The sequence below is a fragment of the Patiria miniata genome, unplaced genomic scaffold, assembly GCF_015706575.1.
Source record: "Patiria miniata isolate m_02_andy unplaced genomic scaffold, ASM1570657v1 HiC_scaffold_29, whole genome shotgun sequence".
NCBI classification, from domain to species: domain Eukaryota; kingdom Metazoa; phylum Echinodermata; class Asteroidea; order Valvatida; family Asterinidae; genus Patiria; species Patiria miniata.
Genome location: NW_024037068.1, coordinates 15,407,773 through 15,430,970, shown reverse-complemented (window position 1 = coordinate 15,430,970; position 23,198 = coordinate 15,407,773). Strand labels below are relative to the sequence as shown.

The following is a 23,198-nucleotide window of genomic DNA, read 5'->3' as shown; positions in this document are numbered from 1 at the left end:
CAAACACACAAGGGACCAGAAATAAGGATAATCTGATATAAGGAAAATCAGATCTGGGCGGGGGGTGGGGGAGGGTGAGTGGGGAGGGGGAGCGGTTGCACCCCCCCCCCCATTCAGCTTGTGACCAATCTTATGAAACTAGTAAATTGACCCAAAAAATATTAAACGGAATACTAAAATTCCTAAATGTATTATTGGATTACAATGCAGGATAAATCATCGTAGATTTTATGATTTTCCATGGCATGCCATGGACCCCCTACACGTCGGCACGCCTTAGACTCAACCCCCAGCTTATACTCCCCCTCGTTTCCTGAAAGCTAGTTTCCTGAAAGCTGGAGGAAGAGCGAAAAAGGGAACTGTCATAGTAGCCCCCCCCCCCCCCCTCAAATAAATAAATAAATTAATAAATAACTAAATTAAATTTTGTTTAAAAAAACAAATAATAGTAATTAAAGATCGAGGAATTGTGAGAGAAATAACGAAGCTGCGCACATTAGGATTTTCATCACATTTTCTTGAAGATTTTCCTTTAAGATATCAAAGTGACAAAGGGAGCCCCGGGAAAAAAAAAACATGTAATGATAAATGAAATAAAACAGATAACCGTATAGTGTCTGGCTATTACTCTTAATAATTTGGCTGTGTACTATAATATTCTTCATAACAGTACAGAGCGACCCTTTTCGGTAACTGTACGCACACTCTGAGTGCGGGAAAGACGTGTGTAGTAACATCTGTAAGTTCTAACAACCACTTAAATCTTTGCATTTTCCCCAGAGTACAGAGTACACATAGTTCACCCCCAGGTATAAATTGTGGCAAGTGGTGGCAATACCGTCTGCTGAGAAACGCTGCAGGGTCGGTACTATTTTTTTGTAGTGACTATTACGTTGGTTTTAATTACCCCGAAATTTGTTGGCCAATCAATTAAATATTTCACAAGTTCCTCACTCAAACATTGCCAAATATAGCGTTGAGAGTGAGCATGAATAATAAACATCCTGTTAACAAGACTAGTCAGCAAGCTAAACTAACGGCTGTTTGCAGTCCTCTGACCACTTTACAACCTAAATTTGATAGCAAATAGTTTAGCAGTTATTTTCCCCCCATTAAAACGTGTACTGCAAACGGTAGTACGGTCCTGCAACCATGCATAGACAATACCATGTAAATGATACACTAGGTGAGGCTTCCAGCCATTGCTTTTGCAATTAAAGCACAGGGCAAGGTTCCTAGCTCTATCGTATAAGTATAAGTTTTCAATGATTTTTCTCAACCTTTTAGTGCACCTGTCAACAGAAACAAGGAAGCCGTCATTTTGTGTACCATTCTGTTTAAATACCATAATGTAGGCAATTACTTTTTGTCTTATGAAGAAGTGCATGAAAGCTTTGAGCAGTAAGTGAAGAAACCTACAAGTCTACAAGTCTTCAACTGTCACAAAATATGTTCGCAATGCTCTGAATAGGATGTGCCTAAAGTGTTAGTTTAGTATCTTATATCGTTATTTACTATCTAATTTGGGCCATTATATTCTGGGCCTGCAGCGAGGGTTTCTCAGCAGACGGTATTGCCACCACTTGCCACAATTTATACCTGGGGGTGAACTATGAGTACTCTGTACTCTGGGGAAAATGCAAAGATTTAAGTGGTTGTTAGAACTTACAGATGTTACTACACACGTCTTTCCCGCACTCAGAGTGTGTGTACAGTACCGAAAAGGATCGCTCTGTTATGAAGAATATTATAGTACACAGCCAAATTATTAAGAGTAATAGCCAGACACTATACGGTAATTTAATTTATGTTCGCTTACCGTTTTACCAAAACACCGTTCTAAAGTGTTCTTATCCTTTAATTCAATTAAGTAATGACATTGATGGTTTTCAAATGCATTAATTGGTCTGAGTAAAATGTCCTTCGAAGGTGACGGTTTTAAAGCGATTTTTGTTTTGACTGGACTCATTGGGGCACTGAGGAAATCTGACCCCGCGCTACTCGAGGTCACCCAGTCTAAAACATTGCCAATTTCATCATCACGGCAGCGACAAGTGCCTTCAGATTTAGGTCAATGTAAGCTATGGTCTTAGCAGCCCCAGCTGCAGGTGTAGCCTCCGGCTTTACAGTGGTTAGCTCGGCAGTGACGTCACCTTCTGTCACCCTCAACACGAAATCGTTGGTATCCTGCAGGCCCTCCAGGGTCATATACACAGTGCCGATGGTGGAACCATCTCTGGTGTCATTCTGACTCGGTGCCTATAAATACAGATGATCAGAAGACAGTATTTTACGGACAATGGGATGGTTTTCCGGTGGTGATAGGTCCGTGCCCTACCCCTGTCAGTTCCTTGGTTCATTATGTCAAGCGGTTATTAGTTCCATGTTTACACATGAAAAGAGTCATGGAATGTTGTTTTCTCACTCACCTGTCTTCGGATACGGCCACCATCAGTATCTTGAGAGAATATCCGCTTGTCCACGAATACCTCAGGTCCGATGAAGACTTCTGCCCTTCCCTGGCCCTCTGTCGCTTCCAGACGGTAGTCATGAAGTGCCTCGTTCGGGTTGGGTGTGGTTGTGGACACGTACATGACCACGTTGCCTTCTGCAGCTGCGATGTCTAGGGTGACTCCTTCCTCAGTGATGGGCTGTGCCAAGAATTGCTTGTCTCCAAGACTGAGAGAATTGTTGAGTACTGGTACTCGGAGAGTGCTGGGAGCTGTTTAATATGCAGATCAAATAGAGGTTGATTATTCTTTAATAATTTATTTTGTTTTCTGGTGGAGGTTGGTTTGGTGATGGTCAATCTGGTTCGAAAGTGTGGCTTCTTTTCAACTTAAACCACGCCTACTGCACTCGTAGTGGGAATGGAACCAGCCTCGACTCCATGGGCGCGTGCGCGTTCCTTCACTAAGATCGCGCAAGGCATGATGGGAAACAACATGGCGCAGCAAGATCTCATATTCATGGGGACGAGATTGTAATGGAACACTGGAACCAGAAGAAGTGTAAAGTGGCGTGTTTAGCCAATAGGCGCTAAGAATCAGTGGTGCGTGCGCGTGAATGACGCAGTCACTTATTAACCGGATTAGGTTGAAGATGCCAGTGGTGGCGTTGGTGAATAAGCACGAGAACGAGGAAAATAATATGCAATATGATATGATGCATCAGATGCCTTTAACAGCAGTTGTTCCAGTGAACTTACCATTACATGTTTTGTCTTGAAGAGTGGCCATAATGTTGTCCATAGTGTTAAAACTACTGACGCGGAACACGTAGGTGTCATTTGGTTGGTTAGCAATGGCGTTAAGCTCGGCGTCATTCACATTATCGGTCACACCGATGGCAAAGATGGTGATTCCTCTCTGCCTAGCCCGGTCTGCCGGTACTGCCACGGCTGCAGGCCCGTCTTGTGAACGGCCATCCGTGATGACAACTGCTACTCGAGGTACCGCATTCATGTCCGCTCTGGCTCCGTTCGCGACTAGGAAGGCTTCACTTTCCACAGTTTCCAGTGCCTCGACTGTGTGTGTTTCCCCACCGGTGAAATAGATGTTTCCAATGGCTTCAATGAGTAGTGCTTTGTCGGTGTATTCGTTAAGGTTGAACTCGACTGTAACGTCAGTGGCATACTTGATGACACCGACTCGGGTCTTGTCGGCACCAATGTCAAACGAGTCAACGACACTCGCAACAAAGTTCTTGGTTATGTCAAAGTTAAGGGATGTCACACTCCATGAACTGTCCAAAACAAAGACAAGGTCTATGCCCTTGACGGAACATCCTTTGGAGAAAAATAAAATCCAGATAAATAAATCAAACAAATAACTTATCACCAGATTTCACCTAATGCTAAAACCAAAACCCCACAATACCTGAACCAGTCCGACTCAACCGCGCCGATCAACCAACCGACCGATGACCGAACTACTTAGACCTACCGAACGACCAATCGGCCGACCAGCCAACAGATCGTTTGTCTGGCCGATCGATGGAACAACGACCATTTGGAAAGTTGAAGTTCTTGATTCCCCAACCAACCCACTCCAATCAACCAACAAACCAACAAACAAATCGACAACCGACAAACAAACAATGATTTCAGTCTGTCCTAAATTTTGCGGATTTAATCCATTTCATATACATATAATACAACAAAATCTTAAGTTTTCTATGTCTAACCTTGTTCACTTTCAAGAATTTGGACCTTCCTGATGAAATTGTCCACCGTATCTGTCGGTTGATCATGGTATTCTTCTCTCCAAAGTATAGCCTGACCATTCAAATCCTGTATGAACAAAAAATATAACCGATTTTTTTCTTCTTAGGTATTAGTACCTCAATCTTTAGAATATATCGGATTATTTGTCATTGAAAGGTAATTATACAATTATATTCTAAACTCCTCACATTTTAATTAGCGATAGATTCCTGTCAATTAACAACACAGTCATTGCAGAGATCAGAAAGGTTTCTTCCCATGTCAGAACACAAACAAAACAAGCTATTAACCGAAACTGGACAAGGAAACAAGAACGGCTTTTATAAACCATGTTTTTTTTTACCTGTGGGATATCACGCCCCAAGCTAAGGAAATAGAGTCGAGCAGCGAGTGCCGAGTACAGTGGTCTACGGCCATCTTCCCACGTACTGGTGCTCCAGTTTATGCCAAGTTGGCCCTGAATGTCACTAAAGGTGAAAGCGTAACTCGGGTCGTTGTACAATGCCAAGGTTGCTTCATAGACAGAGCGATCCACTCTCCATATTCCGCCGTGATACGTCCGGTTGGAGTAGGTGATCGAGGACGTACCATCAGCAGTTTCAACCCAAGCGAGGCGCCGAAAGAACCTATGATTCGCACGCAGAGCCCTATTCAGACGATCGATGTTCAACCTGGTTGCTTCAACAACTGCCGTGCCGAATGTTTCGCGTTCAAGAGTTGCGTCTCTCTGGGAATGAGCCGGCTCAGAGAAGAGGACAGCAGTGCTGAACAGCACAAAGAGACCTGAGGAGAGAAATTGTGAAGATAGAGATGATTATGTGGGGTTAAGTGAGTATGACAGCAAGAAATATGTCCTTGTCAGTGGCGGTACGTTCAGGGGGGGGGGGGGGGGGTGGGGGGGGGGCGGTGGGCTTTAGCCCCCCCCCAAAAAAAACAATTCCATAAAAAAATGCACTAGCAAAATGTAAGAATTTGACGTACATGGGAACGTTCTCCCCCTAAATGAGAAGGGTGCATTTGTACACTTTTAGATAGTGTGCCTGATTGTAGAATTTTATCAGCGCTCCCCATTGAAAATATAGCAAAAGCCCCCCCCCCCCACCTCACCTCTCGCCCCCCCCCTCCCCGTATTGATTTTCAGAGGCCTAAGTGTCTGGAGAAAATAACCTGTCTACACATCAGCACGCCTCCCTGAAAAAAAGTTCTGGATCCAACTCGCTAGCCCCCCAAAATATTGGCTCTAGAACCGCGCCTGGTCCTTGTACCCATTCGCCATTCACAACAAAAGCACGGCTGCACTTTGAGCAGTTTCCATCTTTGAGCCAGTGGCGGAGCCAGACTCTATTGGGGGGGGGGGGGGGGGGGGAGCAATTGGGGGAAAGGAACCAATTTTTTTTTGGGGGGGGAATCGAAAATAATCAAGCCTTTGTACGCGCTCGCGTACCATTGTCAATGGTCCGGAAATAAGCCACTAGAACGACTTAGAGGTGTTGGCGTTTTTATGAATGAGAAATGTATCATACTGCAGAATGGTGTATGACAAGACTGTACAAATCGTCACCGACACCACGAAGTAACACCCATCTACATACCAGTAAAAACTAACAGTCGGAGAAAACGGCAACTAAAGTTGAACGCTTTCTAAAACAACACTTTGCGTCAAAACGACAGAGTATTTTCAGTTGGGTTTCTAGTTGTGGACACTTGATGAATTGAATTGATTAAATCTGCTGGTTTTCACTCGTTTGTGTATTAAATAAACAAGAAATAAGAGAAAAAAAATGAGTGTTAGTTCGTGAAACCGAAAAAGCTGCGAAACTGTAAATTTTCGTTTTCACGAAGTAACACTCTTCAATGTATTTAACACGAGGAAAGTGCAATTTCAGGTCAGCGCGCGCGCGCTCATACAACTTGTTACAAGAAGAGTGTTACTTCGTGAAAACGTTTTTGCTCACTTGTGAGCAGAGTGCGCGCCATGCATTGCAATGGAAAATGGAACTTGAGTGTTACTTCGTGAAAAAGAACATTGTCACTTTTGCGCAAAAGTTGCCATGGATACTTAGCGTAATTATTAAAGTAAAGCTTTTGAAGCTTTGAAACTTCGTGCAATGGTAGGCCTTGATGAATAATGTTTAAAAATCCAAAAAACTGAAAATCGAAAAAAATAGGCTTTAACACGGTAGAGTGTTACTTCGTGGTGTCGGTGACGAAATGTACAAACACGTTGGCTGCGCACTATGTACGGCCTTATAAATGCATGCGTGGCGTGTTTTAATGCCTTCATTGGCCCCAAATTGAATTAATCTTAGCAGCAAAGAAAATAAAACAAAATTAATCTACTTGTAGATAAAGTGTTCGTTCGGGGAAAACTGTGGGGAGGGGGGAGGGGGGGAGGAAACTGGGGGGGGGGGGGCAAGGACAAAACTTGGGAGGCAAATGCCCCCATGCCCCTGCCTCACTCGTAGCGCCGCCACTGCTTTGAGCATAAAGTAACGTCCATTGTTTGTTTCTAGTTTCTATGATGAAATAAATAAATGTGAACAAAACGCTAGTATCTTAGATGAATAATGATCCGAGGACTACACAGTTGTGGGCTCGTTTATCTGATTTTCTGTCGTTACTCATTTCGAAAATCACGCGTATTAACTGCACTTACCTCGAGTTAGCATCTTTTCGAACGTCTAAAACGTATTGCACGGAAAAACGGTAATCTTCTCACTTCAGAGTTCAAAAACAAAATGCTTCTTGCAAAATGAAGCGTTGACGATCGGGTTTGTTACCATGTAATGAACATGAAGTAATTTTCAGAGCACCTTTTATGTAGCGATATCAGACTAGATGAAAGTTCATGTTTAATCGAGAGGAAGCGGATGGTTTTGTTTGTAGCGTGCAGCATTCCGTGAATGTTTATTGTTGAAACAGAAACTGATGCAGGAATAACATGCAAATGTAATCACCGGTTGAAATTACCCAGAATATTCGTGCAAAGTTCCTCCCAATTCCTGCTTAAAACAGCACATGGAACTGCGGCCGATTTTAAGAAACTGCTCAATGTCCGTGACTTTACATATTATTGTACAACTTACGCAATCATTTTAGGCGGCGTAGGTTGTGGCGTAGCGACTGAATATGTATATTTTAATGACTAATCGTGATCGATGTGGAGCCTGTCATTGTCCGACTTATCAAGGTTGATACAATGAACTCACAACTTGTTTTTGAAGTAAATTAATTGCTATTTTGCCCATGACAAAACTTTTAGCGTTGCCACACGATTCCAAAGAAAGTCGGGCAAATGTATTTCCAAAATGGCGGACAGGATAATTCAACGACTGCTTTGTTATCAAACAAAAACAGTTCATAAAACAGTTTAAGTTTATTTTGTTTGTGTTAAAAAGTTTCGTAAAATCGATCGTAAGGTTATTGCTCAGCTGCGCGACAAATTCGTTGCTTAAAATGCCACTACATGCACTATACAACTATCGGCTGCGCAGCCGGTCAAAAGGCATTGGCGGATCCAGGTGGGGGAGGGGGGGGGGGGGCAACGGGGGGCACACCCCCCCCCCCCCCCAAGACCCGATTTATTTTTTCAATTTTTCCCCCCATTTTATTTTTATTTTTCGGAAATCGATTAAAACGTTGCGTATCTCCGGGCCCTTGCAGGCCATCAGCTACAATACCTTTTAGTTCAAATTTTTAAATGCGGCACTAGCGCACGATCCTATAATACTTAATCCCCTTCCCCTTATCAAAATAAACTACTCTAGCCCTCTCACCCCCTCCCCAAAAATTTTGTTCTGGATCCGCCCTTGTCACGAGGTTCCTCCAATTGGCTCTATAGCAGTCTAGCAATGTACTGTGGGTACGACAAATTAAAGTCTATTAGGTAAATCATAAATCCTACGTAAATCCTACGCATTTTAAGTGATGAAATTCGCAGGTACTGCAACCACACATTATTTTTTTAATTATAATTATGATGGAGTTTGCATCGGGGAGATGTAAATTTTATATTTGGTTTTTCTCTTCGCCGGCGGATTTGTAGAAGCAATGTAACCTCAAGTGTTGTCCGAGTGCATACCTTATGCATGGCGTGAGGTTCGCACTATTTCGCAGGGCTGCTGTTGACATAAACCCGTTGCACGTATTACAGAAGCCCGGTGTAGGCATATGGATATTGAGATCATGAGTCGACAAAATGTAGCCCCGTGGTTATGGTTTGAGACCGAGGACAGGAAGTGATTGAGGTTTTTCTGGTAATAAAAACAACGGTTCAGATTTCGCCGGAAGCAAACACAGGCGGTGCCAGTACATGGTGGGTCGCCGGTTCGAGGAACTGCAAGAGCCCATGCACATGTTGAAAGTGACGGTTTGTTTTTATCATCACCCACTTCAATAAACTGTAAACAGTCCCGTTTACAGCTGAATCACTGGCTCACTCACTAATAAATGTTTGACTTGCTTAAGCCCGCCGCACACTGAGAGCTTCGTGCCGTGCAAAAACTCATTGGAGGCCGTTTGCTCAGTACGTCGCTCGCAAAATATCACCGTGTGCGGTGAATTTATGCTGAGTTTTCTGCCTCGCGCGGCCGTGAGGCAAATATCTACCCTGTTTGATTTCTTTTGCCTCGCGAGGAGAAAAACTCAACGTGTGCGGTCACCCTGAGCTACGTGCTGAGCTTAAAAGATTTATTAGCCAATGAAAGCAAATACTCTGGACACGTGACTTCATGATATTGTTTTGCAATTTCTTCTAAAGCCTGCTGGCGTTTGTATCCATGTTTAAAATCACGCGACCGACAACAAGGATAATCTGACCACAACTCAACCAGCTAGTCCTCTAAAATAAAGTCGCTGACAAAGTCGCTGACACTTTCAAAGGGGACCTCCATCTTGAAATCACGTGACCAAAGTATGCGCTTTCATTGGCTTGTTACTGTTTTAGCTCAGCACGTATATAGCTCAGGTAGACCATACACGGTGAGTTTTTCGCCTCGCGAGGCGGAAAGACAGGATAGACATATTCCTCATGGCCTCGCGAGGCAGAAAAGTCAGCAAAAATCCACCGCACACGGGGATATGATTAACGGGCTCAATCCGGCCCATTGTGTAGGCCACATGCTTGAACAAACTTCCAGTGAATAGTTATTCTGAATCGCTTGAATCAAATTGTGTGCTTATTTGGACCAGCCTTTATAGACTTGCCTTGTCTTGTGTTTATGAAGGACCGAGACCTTTTCATGTCTCCCTAATGTCACAGCCCCCCTTTAGAGGCACCATTTTACTGTCGCAAGTAGGTTATATTTGTTGCGCGTGGTCTAATTAGTAAAAATACCGACATTCGTGGAAAAAGGACAAGGGAATATTGGGTTAGGGCACATTGTGTGCACAATTCTATGGGAATGTCTCCCAAATGACCCATTCTCGGTAATAATAATAATTATTATTATTTTTTTGCGCAATCCAAGTCTATCCCATTTGTGTGATTCCTTCAATTAGTGAAAATAAATAGTATATTCTTTTTCGATTTTGGCCTTCAAGTTCAGTTGAAGCATTTGTTCAAAATTCAGTGTTGCCATTTAAAAGTTTTGTTTTTAATAAATTTACCAAATAACGCTTTTTATTTTTTTTATTCAATATATTTCCTTAATTATCATTTTGGTCCACGGAGAATTTTATTATTGATTAAGCACTTCATAGAAAGTGGAATTCATATTTAGTTTGTCCCATTTTGAAACCATCTTCAGAATGTCTAATGAGTGACGTGATCATGCTTGAAATGGCTCCTTTCTTACTTTTCCTTTACATATGGCGAATGATGATAATGCCGCTCCATGGTAAATGTTTGTATCCATAAAATGAGCATGCGCAGTTGGTCGAGGTGAAACTGCTGGAAACGAGGAAGTATCAGTAGAAAATGTCGCAGTCATGCCTCACTATATATGTATAAGGATCGCCATGGGCATAAGTTCCAGAAGTTTACCCTAGATTAGAAACTCTCATTTCAAAAGCGTGGATGTTTACGACATGCCACACTGTCACGTACTCCATTGACCGATTTATCACGCCACGACCAATGACCAATGAAACCGTGACTCTTCGAGTCCCCTGACAAACCAGGGATGCTATAAAGAGTGACAGACCATTAGGACACTTTCAGTCTATTCAACTATCACGAGGCTAAGCAACATCGATCAGGATGGCTATGCGACATGCATTGATCCTTCTGGTCCTCGTCAGCATCGCCAGGGCGGATCTAGAATGCGGCCCGCTCTGGTCCCGCTTTGGGGATCACTGTTACCGGTTTTTCGGTCCTCCCAAGACATGGCAAAATGCTGAGGACCACTGCCGTAAGTTCTTTACCCGCTTCGGTCAGGGTCACCTGGCGTCCATCCACGGTGAAGCTGAGAACAACGTCTTGCTGGAGCTGTGGGAAAGCTCCTTGCCCTCGCTGGACGGGGTTGGTAGCCACGCCTGGTTGGGAGCCAACGACATCGACCACGAATCTCGCTTCGAGTGGACCGACGGGTCGCCCTTCAACTACGGGGCATGGCGGGACGGCGAACCGAGCAACAGTGGTAACGCAGAGCACTGTCTCAACTTCTTCAACTGGCAAGGCGCGATCGGATGGAATGATGCCAACTGCAGCCAGTACGAATTCCCGTACATTTGCAAGGTGTCCACCGCGGAGGAAAAAGACAACCAGTAAATCCATCATGCACGACCAATAAAGACCTCTTGATCTGTACGATCTTAGATTGTCCACACAATTCTTCGCTAATCACCAAACTTCTCGAGCCAGACTACCAGGTAGATGAGTATCATTACATCCCGAACTCTTCATGACTAGAAGCCCGTTGTGTTGTGTTGTGTAACCGTCCAAATACTGTGAATTACACAAGGATAGCAACTTTGTAACTCTCATTCTCCGTGTGCAAGGATAAGAACATTAAGGCAACACTGAACAGATTACAGAATAGAAACGTTTTTCGCCATACAGTTCTAACTCTTGGTATATCGAGTCGCTGTGAAACATATTGCTTCAAAACAATGGTAGTATAATTCCTCTAAATACAGGGTGAGTCAAAAGAAATCCACCTTGATTAATGATTTCCCCCCTTAAAAGCAAATATATTAAACTCACCAATGAAGCAAGTCGTAAAACGTGCATGTTCTTCCACTAATGAAAAACAAATATTGAAATTGATCCAAGGTTATGCAGGTTTTACTAAAAGAACACATTTTTACAGCAGTCCATGGAATATCATTTGAATTTGCAGCGAGAATGTGTGATCACAGGCAGGCAAAAATACAAATGAGATTCATGATAATTTGAGTCAAGACTGAAACATTAATTTTATTGTCAGATTTTGTGTTTTGTACATAAGGAACAAATCTTGTTTTTTTCTGTAATGATGATGATGATAATTTATGTCCTTTTTACATTGTAAGGTTTCGTTCGTTCATGGAGGTAGGAAAACCTCCATGCATGGTTCATTGTATTTAAAGGATATGCATCAATGCGAATAGGTAAACGAGCAGCGGTGATTGACAGCTGAATTTTGGGATATTCGATATAACTTGTGAATAGAGTACGCATATTACGTGAAATATTCACACAAAAAACTAGTCAAGAACATGTACTATATTCCTAGTAACTTCCTTTTTGATTCACCCTGTAGTTATATTAACGTGAATTATAGTCATGAGTTTTATAAACTTCATGAAAAGCTGTTATCTTCAATCACAGTTTGTGGTTGAACATTTCAGGACGGGATGTATCAGTTTCCTCAACATAAATGCACAGCGGATCAAAGATTAATCACCATGTAGTTTTTCATTCATTCCCCATGCAGACGAGGACCTGGGTTGGTTATAAGGAAATCCGGAGTTCTTGGTACAGTTTCAGGTTGAGAGGATGTTTATATTGTAGCGCAATGCATTTTATAGAGGGCGCACTTTAGTTCTTTACTGGTAGCCAGCGGGGTGCGCGTGCACACACCCAGGTTTATGGGGGCACCAGCCAATTAGCGCCAGTGTATATAAGCGGCCATGCGCTCAGCTTCGCCCTCTTTCTGCTGTGGCCGGAACCCGTGCGCGGTCTTAGGAAAAGTTGCACTGTTCTAATCTCCCACAATTAACCAATCACCAATCACCTATAGTCGCAGCGGAGGGAGCCTCGTACTTTGTGTGAGTGTAATTGATAAATGATTCCCGCATCATAATCCAGATAATTATGTAATCTCTGAGTTTGTAAGGGAAGTGATTGAGTATAAGATCACGTAGGCGAGGCGCCTGGGTAGGCGAATAAAATAATCTTCCGAAACACAGATCTGGTGTCAGGTCCCCATCCTTCCCCAGTCCCCCTAGTTAGTCCGCTTGGGTTGTGTGAGCGAGAGTGCGTGCGAGGGTGATCCTTTGGTAGTCTGCTGCGGGCCTGGCGGTAAATCTCCGCCGAAACGGATCTGCGTACCCGACCGTAGAGGCTAGGCCGTTCGCCGCTACTCGCCGGGGCAGTCGTCCGAGGCAGTACCGCTACAATATGAAGTCTAGTGCCATTTGTATTGCTTTGTTAAGATGAATATAAGAATATGCTGGTCCTCTTTTCCCCAAATTATTAGCTCGTAACTCAGTAACTCCTTCATATGTTATGATTAGCTTATTTTATAGATATTTTGTAATGCATCTGAAGATTGCATCGTAAGTAGATGCTGTTTAATTAAAAGCAAAAGTATCTGAAATGTTTTCTCACGGCTTTCTTTACTTCAGGATTAAAATCACAGCGGCGACACTTTTCAAACAATCATACAAATTTGTACTGACTTACCGTCGAGCTATATATGTCAAAGTTGTTATTATGATCTCAGGGTCCACTATAAAAAAATAAGTGGACTCTGAGATCGAGCAAGCTAACGAGTAAATCGACAACAGCGAGTGCCCTCCGTCGTTTTCTCACCAAAATTAAATAAATGAACCGAGATTTGAATATGCAATTTTTTTTAGTCAGCTCGCCGAGCGATCCCTTGGGCTGTTGAGGATATCAGCATAGTAGTCTGGTACCCCAGACCAAAATATTCTGACGATTTCTGACCAATCTTAGGTCAGGCAGCCGCCAATGTCGTGTGACCAAAATGGTAGGAATTCCTCCCGTTTCCGAAAATGTCCGAAGTTTACCGAAGCATTTCGTCGACACTCTCGGATTGCACCCGGGTATTTCCGGGTATAAAATAGGTTCCATGCTTATTAAAAAAAAATGACTTCATATATTCAGTGCTTGCATTAAAAAAAACATATGGAAATTCAACGACGACTTTGTTCATGAAGTATGCAGTCGGATCGTACCAGGGATGAGCTTTGCTGCGTCATGTACCATTTTGAATCTAACGACGGTTGTACCCAGAGGTATTCCAAAACTCGGCTTTGTCTCCATTTTGGCTTCGCCTGCTGTTTGGCTCCCTAACTTTAACCCTAAAAGGGCTGGGGCGTAATCCGTGCCCCCCTCAACTTCTGCGATAGCTTTGAAAACATTTTGTTCGCGACCCGAGCTGTTATGACTGTTTAGCCTCGAGCATTGGGCATATTTTGATACAAAAAAAACCCATAAAAATCGGACCACGGGTCCGATTTTTTTCAGGTGCAATTTCTCAGGTATGTTTATGATGAGTTGTCCTATGCATGTACCGAGTTTCAAATTTTTTCGTCACTCGATGGCCGAGATCTTAGGGGTGGGGGGGGGGGGCCCGGCTGAGAGCTGGTCAAAATAACCCGGCCCTTTTAGGGTTAAAGCTTTCAGGTCAACATCAGTCAATGTTTTCTTGCAGAAATATCAACCTGTGTGATATATCCGAAGCAAGTCATCGAATATATTGGTCGATACATTATAATCTTTTGATGATAAAGCCCAACTGAAAACGAAGCGGAGCTTCTAGGGCCATTATGTTTACTTTTAGGGGTACAGCCAAGATAATAGGCCAAAAACACTTTAAAACACAATTTTATCCTATATTAGAGAGTTCTGAGAGCCATGGAATTGGGGATTTGAAGACATAATGGCACTACACCTCTGGCCTGAACTTGGGCTTCCAATTCTGAGCATATTGAATGCAATTGGGTCCAAAAGTGGCGCTATGTAGCCATGTTGTGGAGGGATCCTTTTTCAAAATGGCTACTTTTCTAGGGGTGGTCTTCTTTGGGTGAGAATTTTTCCAAAAAAGTCAATGGTCAACCCAACAAAAATTGAAAAGAAAGTGAAAGATGACATGTTGATCATCATTTGTCTGTGCAGCCTGAACACATGTGAGAGTTCTGAGTATTTTAAAATAATTTTGAAGTGTGGGGATTTAACACTGGTGTCTACATGTATTGGAATTTTTAAACTTGGGTGCACCCTTAGCCGTGGCGGTAACATGACCTACAATAAGACATCATAGCGTCGAGGAATTGTCAGGTCTGGGAACCAGACTTATGAGCATGGACGATAGTGTATAGACGTGAAAGGGCGCTGTCTAGATTTCACGTTGTGTATAATTCCGAAAGCTTCAAATATTTGAAAATACTGTAGTGATTTTTTCAAAATATAAAAAAGAAATTGGGAGGGACGGGACCCCTTAAACCTTGAAAAACTCCCAGAAACCTTTTTGAGGAAGTATGAATCTCCAGATAATTAAAGTCAAGTACGTCATAGTCTGAAAAGAATGAACCATGTGAACAGATCGAAATTTGATCGAATGAGGGCGCTAGTACACCTAAGGCAGAGACACATGTGATAATCACATAATTCATCGGTTGACTACTTTAGGTTTGTATATATTGGTGGCGTTTGAGTGACGTTATTAGTGGGATAAATCACAGGAGGTACCTCGAAAGTTCTGCAGCAGCCTTTTTTTTGGTTTGGTCATCCATTCCCTTTCAAAAATTCGCAAACATCTTGAACACAAAAAGGAGCATCCAATTTACGTCAACACAAAATATAAGTTGAAAATTAAGACCACCATGCACACGATAAAAATCCTTCGCCTTTTGGAGTGGCCAATCAGGCCAAGGAAAACTTGTAAAGATCCACGGGGTAATAAACAAGAGTGTCAGAGAGAACTCTGGGGTGAAGCTGGAAAGAAGACAGTTTTAACGAAGAATGATCATGATTCTTATTGAATATTAGTAGACGTTTGGGGTCATTCATAAAGTACATAGGCACGGAAAGGAGGGGGGGGGGTGTTATCATTGCGCTCACCATTGCAAATCATAATTTATGCGCATGTAACGACATTTTCGATTAAAAACAAATACGCTCCATACAACACAATGTTTCATGCAACATTTTTAATCTACGATAACTAAGGAGTAAAGTGAGTACATGTTTCATGCAAGATAACGAAAAAGTAAATAATCAAAATCAAACCAACACAAACAAACCAACAAGCCTAAAAATAGGAAAAATGTAAAATAATCAATTAAGTTAAAACATTTTGAAACTATTTTGCTAGACTGCAATCGAGGATAATGGTGAAATGAAAAAATATAAAGTTCAGACTTTCAAATCTTAAAGAATTCACTTCGACATTTTTTTGTCATCATCTCAGTTGTAATTTGTTGGTGGGAACGTTAAGCACCGGAAACTAACGTTAATGGTTATGAATCCCGTTTCAAAAAAATCAAGTTTAGTTTAGTCTGTGTCATAATTCAATTATCCGGTTTGTTTTATTTTACTTAAGCAATTAGTTTTTAATTTGTCCATCAACATCTGAGATTTGGGTTTTCTTTTCTTTGACAGCAAAATTAACTTTAACAAATCTCCACTACCATTACGTAAAAATTAACCAGAAGTTTAACATTAAACGGCAAAATAGACGCATTAAAGGGAAACTGGGTCCTGGAACACCCCAATTAGGCTACAAAACGCGCTTTGAACCAGACGATGTGAATCGGAAAGAACATTTAAAAGTAGGATATAAACATCCACACAACTATTCTTTCAAAACTGGGCGTTTTGTGCTATTCCTGTATTATGCGTGCGAGAACGAATTTCGGGGTCCACTTTTGCAACCCCATAAATTCGAACTGTTTGGATGCTAGTTGTGATTTCATTCGTTGAGTTCTCGCCTTTTGCGGACGTTGAAGAACCTCTTTTTTGCATTGGTGATTGGTCACCCTGTTTCCGAGACACACAACGTGTATATCGTACACTGAGAACGACACGAAAAACGTATTCGTACTCCGTTGTGTCTGATGTAAACAAGCGGTTTTTTCCCGTCTTCTCTCGGGAACGGTAAGACATAAGGTTGGTTTCCTTTCAACCAGAAGTTTGAAATAGGCTAAATAAACAATCCAAAACAAGAAATTTTCGGGGATTTCAGGACCTAGTGCCCCTTTAAACTTGAATTATGGGAACGATTTGAGTTTCACCTTGAAATTTCAACCGTTCAGTTTTTAGACCGATACATGTTGTGGCACCAGGTAATTAGTTCACTGATGCTTATGATCTTCGTCCATGTATCCTTCTCAATACTAACCTTGACAACTGGTAAAACAAACACATAATGCTAAACACCAAATGTTAAACTTGAAAGCATGCAGGTTCGTAAACGTTGAAGCCACGAAGATGCAAAGTGGGTTATTGAAATCCAGCTGTTTATCTTTGAAGTGATACTGTTTGCGAGTGTCCGTTTGGTAAGACTGTCTGGTGATCATAACCGCTTGGTATCGGCTTGGTATAGATTGTGACTGAAGACTTCAGGTGTGATGTTCTCACGCATCGCCGTGGTCGCCCATTGTGGTGTCGACTGTCGATTTACTTTGTAACTGCCAGCTTACAGAAGAAGGACTTCTCGCCTCCACACGCTTTGTCTTCCCATTGGCCACCGTTATCCCGCATCATCTCAACACAGTCCCTATTACTACCGTAGCCGCCGGGTTCGTTATCGCTCCATCCGGTGTAGGTGATCTCTGTCAAATCCGTCCAGGAGAAGTACCCTTCATTTACCAAGTCATTATAGCCGATCCACAGGCCGCCTTCTGTCGTTCCACGGACCGACTCCCACATCGTGAAGAGCAGATTATTCTCATCTCTGCTGGCTATGGACGCCAGGTGAGCCTGACCGACTTGAGTGAACTGCTGGCAGTGCCTCTCAGCTTCAGCGAAGGGTTTGCCAGTGCCGAAGTAGCGGTAGCAGTTGTCATTGTAGAAAGTCCACATCGGTGGACACTTGGCGCAGTCAGGTTGACATGCTGCAGCAGCCAAACCCACCAACAGGACGAAGCACACGACTCGCATGAAAGCCATGATGTTTACAAGTCGTTTCCCTACACGCTGGACTGAATGTCACAACTTGAAGCCAAATTGCAGTTGCAGAGTGAGACACCGCTTATAATTCACGCCTATGATACACATTACTCGGACACTCTCGATAGAAGTGACATTTAATTGAATGTACACGAACCATCGGTACCGATGGTTCGTGTACAAACCAGAATGAGCCAACAAGACAACAGCGCCGATGGTTTGTGCACTGACAGATACAACCAATGAGAGAGCATACAATCACTGGTGGTCATCGGCCCAGTGACCTTGCCTAGCTCAGCTATCAGTGAGATTTACGTAACGTTGCGTAACAAAGTGTATGTGGGGAAACTGTGGTCAGGGCCCTGGCCCTGCACAAGGCCATGCATGTGCATGCTATCTTAATATGTTAATGTAACGTACACTTTGTACAGTTGAAACCTTATATTAATTGCTTCTATTTCCAGACATTAAGGTTTGCTGCATGCACTATAATAATACTTGGACATGGTTGTATAGCAAGGACCTATAGTTGTACCATGGAGGAAGGAATAGAAAAATACAACTTGGAAAACGATAATCTAAACGAGAATATGCTGAAATGTAGCGCCCACTGAGAAAGAGAACTGGAGTTGTAATACATGAATGTCAACCGTGCAGACAAGTTCTGGGAGAGAATATTCAACCGACGGCGAGATTACTTACACCATGGAGGAAGGAACACCTCCATGCTTACACAAGCTAAAACTGTAAAAGATTTAATGTTTTCATCTTCCTTGCTCTATGGTTATTCCAAATGGTCCGGCCGTGATTATTTTAATTAATCTGTTATTACTGGTCATTAATTTTTGTCAAACCTGTTTTATAAACCAACAAACAATAAATTGTTGTTCTTTGCATTTTAACTGGACTGGTGGTATTACCATTAAATCCCATATTCAAGGCATAAATAGATATTTGTTGATGTATGATGTAACATAGCATGGCGCCGCCACTGACGTGGTGTACTTTGCTTGTTCGTCTGTCGCGCTATCTAGAGCAACAGTTTTGTACTGAACTTTTCACAAAAACCGGTATAATTTCATCGAGTTCTAAACACTCCCGTTCCTAAATCACGAGTTAATCCGATTCCTGTTACAAAGTTACAACAAAACATTATTTCGACATGATTTTCCTATTTTATTGCAAAGTGCATGGGTAAACCCTTTGAAAATATCCCCCCAAAAAGAGGAAATAATTTTCTGACAAACTTCTAGTTGGGTATATAATAATTGTTTATCAGATTTTATCAACTTTACAGAATTCTTCAATGGAATTTTCCGATATTTATTCAAGTGCGCCACGTTAGGGAACATTCAGCCGTTTGTGTGCCCAATTTCCGGATCCCAACCAATTTCGGAATATAATCTCATGACACCGAAATAGTTTACAGAGGTATAAACCGCCGCAGTAATAAGGTGTAAGTACCAGTATTTCACGGACTGAATTTGAAGTTTATCAACAAATAAGTTTGGCAACACTACATTAGGAAAGTCAAGGTAAACGTCGAAGTGTGCCAAGTTAGGAAACACCACTATGTAATATATTAAGGAATTGATAGGGTACTGGTTTAAAGAAATATATTTATAGACTTTGAGCGCATTATTTTTAAATTAGAGATGAAGGAAGGGTATTTCCAAAAAGCAGAGCTTGTCGAGTAGGAATCCCCTATAACATGAATTAATACATACATTTAATGAAAAAAGCAATTGCAAACAATTAAACATGTAAGCTGTACATGCCCCCCCCCCTCCACCAAAAGCAGTTCCTTTGCGCCACCATATTCCACGGAGCACACTTTCATGATATAATTTGGAAATGTTGATACTGATTTCCGGGGCGGGGCAGATACGTGTTCCCTCACGTCCCCCTCATTTTGGCGACGGATAAACCTAACCCAGCGTAGTTTTTACTTTTGATGTAACGAAGGAAAAATCCAAAATGTGGGTTTTTTTACCCTAAAAGAGCCGGGGGCGGAATTCGCCACCCCCTCGACATTTTCCGCGATAGCCTTTAAAACAATTTTTTTCGCAACCTGAGCTGTTATGACTTTTAAGCCTCGAGCCTTGCACATCTTTTGACAACAAAAAAATATAAAAATCAGACCAGGGGTTGTTGCGCAGCGAAAAATTTTCCGGCGCCATGCGAATTTTCCCATATACGCAGCGTACACAAACCAGAATAATCATTCGTACATATGAATATTAATTAGCCATAATTCCAGAACCCTTTGTGCTATAATCATGAAATTTCTTGGGTATATTTATGAAGAGTTGCTCTATGCATTTTCTTCGTCACTCGAGGGAGGGGGCGTGAATTTGCAGCATGTTAGTGCCAAGAGAAGAAAGGGGTGCGGGAAGGCAAAATAGGGGTGCGAGCGTGAATTTGCAGCATGTTAGTGCCAAGAGAAGAATAATCATTCGTACATATGAATAATTAATTAGCCATAATTCCAGAACCCTTTGCCCTATAATCATGAAATTTCTTGGGTATATTTATGAAGAGTTGCTCTATGCATTTTCTTCGTCACTCGAGGGAGGGGGCGTGAATTTGCAGCATGTTAGTGCCAAGAGAAGAAAGGGGTGCGGGAAGGCAAAATAGGGGTGCGGGCGTGAATTTGCAGCATGTTAGTGCCAAGAGAAGAATAATCATTCGTACATATGAATAATTAATTAGCCATAATTCCAGAACCCTTTGCCCTATTATCATGAAATTTCTTGGGTATATTTATGAAGAGTTGCTCTATGCATTTTCTTCATCACTCGGGGAGGGGGCGTGAATTTGCAGCATGTTAGTGCATAGAGAAGAAAGGGGTGCGGGAAGGCAAAATAGGGGTGCGGGCGTGAATTTGCAGCATGTTAGTGCCAAGAGAAGAATAATCATTCGTACATATGAATAATTAATTAGCCATAATTCCAGAACCCTTTGCCCTATAATCATGAAATTTCTTGGGTATATTTATGAATAGTTGCTCTATGCATTTTCTTCGTCACTCGGGGAGGGGGCGTGAATTTGCAGCATGTTAGTGCAAAGAGAGGAAAGGGGTGCGGGAAGGCAAAATAGGGGTCCGGACGTGAATTTGCAGCATGTTAGTGCCAAGAGAAGAATAATCATTCGTACATATGAATATTAATTAGCCATAATTCCAGAACCCTTTGCCCTATAATCATGAAATTTCTTGGGTATATTTATGAAGAGTTGCTCTATGTATTTTTTTCGTCACTCGGGGGAGGGGGCGTGAATTTGCAGCATGTTAGTGCCAAGAGAAGAAAGGGGTGCGGGAAGGCAAAATAGGGGTGCGAGCGTGAATTTGCAGCATGTTAGTGCCAAGAGAAGAATAATCATTCGTACATATGAATAATTAATTAGCCATAATCCCAGAACCCTTTGCCCTATAATCATGAAATTTCTTGGGTATATTTATGAAGAGTTGCTCTATGCATTTTCTTCGTCACTCGGGGAGGGGGCGTGAATTTGCAGCATGTTAGTGCAAAGAGAGGAAAGGGGTGCGGGAAGGCAAAATAGGGGTGCTGGCGTGAATTTGCAGCATGTTAGTGCCAAGAGAAGAATAATCATTCGTACATATGAATAATTAATAAGCCATAATTCCAGAACCCTTTGCCCTATAATCATGAAATTTCTTGGGTATATTTATGAAGAGTTGCTCTATTCATTTTCTTCGTCACTCGGGGGGGGGGGGGAGGGGGCGTGAATTTGCAGCATGTTAGTGCCAAGAGAAGAAAGGGGTGCGGGAAGGCAAAATAGGGGTGCGAGCGTGAATTTGCAGCATGTTAGTGCCAAGAGAAGAATAATCATTCGTACATATGAATAATTAATTAGCCATAATTCCAGAACCCTTTGCCCTATAATCATGAAATTTCTTGGGTATATTTATGAAGAGTTGCTCTATGCATTTTCCTCGTCACTCGGGGAGTGGGCGTGAATTTGCAGCATGTTAGTGCATAGAGAGGAAAGGGTGCGGGAAGGCAAAATAGGGGTGCGGGCGTGAATTTGCAGCATATGTTAGTGCCAAGAGAAGAATAATCATTCGTACATATGAATATTAATTGGCCATAATTCCAGAACCCTTTGCCCTATAATCATGAAATTTCTTGGGTATATTTATAAAGAGTTGCTCTATGCATTTTCTTCGTCACTCGGGGAAGGGGCGTGAATTTGCAGCATGTTAGTGCATAGAGAAGAAAGGGTGCGGGAAGGCAAAATAGGGGTGCGGGCGTGAATTTGCAGCATGTTAGTGCCAAGAGAAGAATAATCATTCGTACATATGAATATTAATTAGCCATAATTCCAGAACCCTTTGCCCTATAATCATGAAATTTCTTGGGTATATTTATGAAGAGTTGCTCTATGCATTTTCTTCGTCACTCGGGGGAGGGGGCGTGAATTTGCAGCATGTTAGTGCAAAGAGAAGAAAGGGGTGCGGGAAGGCAAAATAGGGGTGCTGGCGTGAATTTGCAGCATGTTAGTGCCAAGAGAAGAATAATCATTCGTACATATGAATAATTAATAAGCCATAATTCCAGAACCCTTTGCCCTATAATCATGAAATTTCTTGGGTATATTTATGAAGAGTTGCTCTATTCATTTTCTTCGTCACTCGGGGGGGGGGGGAGGGGGCGTGAATTTGCAGCATGTTAGTGCCAAGAGAAGAAAGGGGTGCGGGAAGGCAAAATAGGGGTGCGAGCGTGAATTTGCAGCATGTTAGTGCCAAGAGAAGAATAATCATTCGTACATATGAATAATTAATTAGCCATAATTCCAGAACCCTTTGCCCTATAATCATGAAATTTCTTGGGTATATTTATGAAGAGTTGCTCTATGCATTTTCCTCGTCACTCGGGGAGTGGGCGTGAATTTGCAGCATGTTAGTGCATAGAGAGGAAAGGGTGCGGGAAGGCAAAATAGGGGTGCGGGCGTGAATTTGCAGCATATGTTAGTGCCAAGAGAAGAATAATCATTCGTACATATGAATATTAATTGGCCATAATTCCAGAACCCTTTGCCCTATAATCATGAAATTTCTTGGGTATATTTATAAAGAGTTGCTCTATGCATTTTCTTCGTCACTCGGGGAAGGGGCGTGAATTTGCAGCATGTTAGTGCATAGAGAAGAAAGGGTGCGGGAAGGCAAAATAGGGGTGCGGGCGTGAATTTGCAGCATGTTAGTGCCAAGAGAAGAATAATCATTCGTACATATGAATATTAATTAGCCATAATTCCAGAACCCTTTGCCCTATAATCATGAAATTTCTTGGGTATATTTATGAAGAGTTGCTCTATGCATTTTCTTCGTCACTCGGGGGAGGGGGCGTGAATTTGCAGCATGTTAGTGCAAAGAGAAGAAAGGGGTGCGGGAAGGCAAAATAGGGGTGCGGGCGTGAATTTGCAGCATGTTAGTGCCAAGAGAAGAATAATCATTCGTACATATGAATAATTAATTAGCCATAATTCCAGAACCCTTTGCCCTATAATCATGAAATTTCTTGGGTATATTTATGAAGAGTTGCTCTATGTATTTTTTTCGTCACTCGGGGGGGGGGGGGGGGGGAGGGGCGTGAATTTGCAGCATGTTAGTGCCAAGAGAAGAAAGGGGAATCCGCCCCGGCTGTGAGGTGGTCAAAATAACCCGGCAACAAT

General features: G+C 42.3%; 3 protein-coding genes across 3 annotated transcripts; 1 reads left to right on the top strand and 2 right to left on the bottom strand.

Moving 5' to 3' along the window:
• Positions 1-1,786: 1,786 nt before the first annotated feature.
• Positions 1,787-6,979, bottom strand: LOC119735515 (collagen alpha-1(XIV) chain-like). Its single transcript, XM_038209240.1, has 6 exons — positions 6,882-6,979; positions 4,569-5,008; positions 4,186-4,291; positions 3,209-3,787; positions 2,430-2,722; positions 1,787-2,259 (listed from the first exon to the last, which is right to left on the bottom strand). The coding sequence occupies exons 1-6, from the start codon at positions 6,892-6,894 to the stop codon at positions 2,017-2,019; spliced, it is 1,674 nt and encodes a 557-aa protein (XP_038065168.1). The 5' UTR covers positions 6,895-6,979; the 3' UTR covers positions 1,787-2,016.
• A 3,205-nt stretch (positions 6,980-10,184) lies between these two features.
• LOC119736230 (alpha-N-acetylgalactosamine-specific lectin-like) lies at positions 10,185-12,966 on the top strand. The gene has a single exon (XM_038210268.1). The coding sequence runs from the start codon at positions 10,425-10,427 to the stop codon at positions 10,932-10,934; it is 510 nt and encodes a 169-aa protein (XP_038066196.1). The 5' UTR covers positions 10,185-10,424; the 3' UTR covers positions 10,935-12,966.
• Positions 12,967-16,935: 3,969 nt separating this feature from the next.
• On the bottom strand, positions 16,936-17,822 carry LOC119735942 (alpha-N-acetylgalactosamine-specific lectin-like). The gene has a single exon (XM_038209898.1). It carries the CDS (start codon positions 17,502-17,504, stop codon positions 17,013-17,015), a length of 492 nt encoding a protein of 163 aa, XP_038065826.1. The 5' UTR covers positions 17,505-17,822; the 3' UTR covers positions 16,936-17,012.
• Between the last annotated feature and the right edge of the window lie 5,376 nt (positions 17,823-23,198).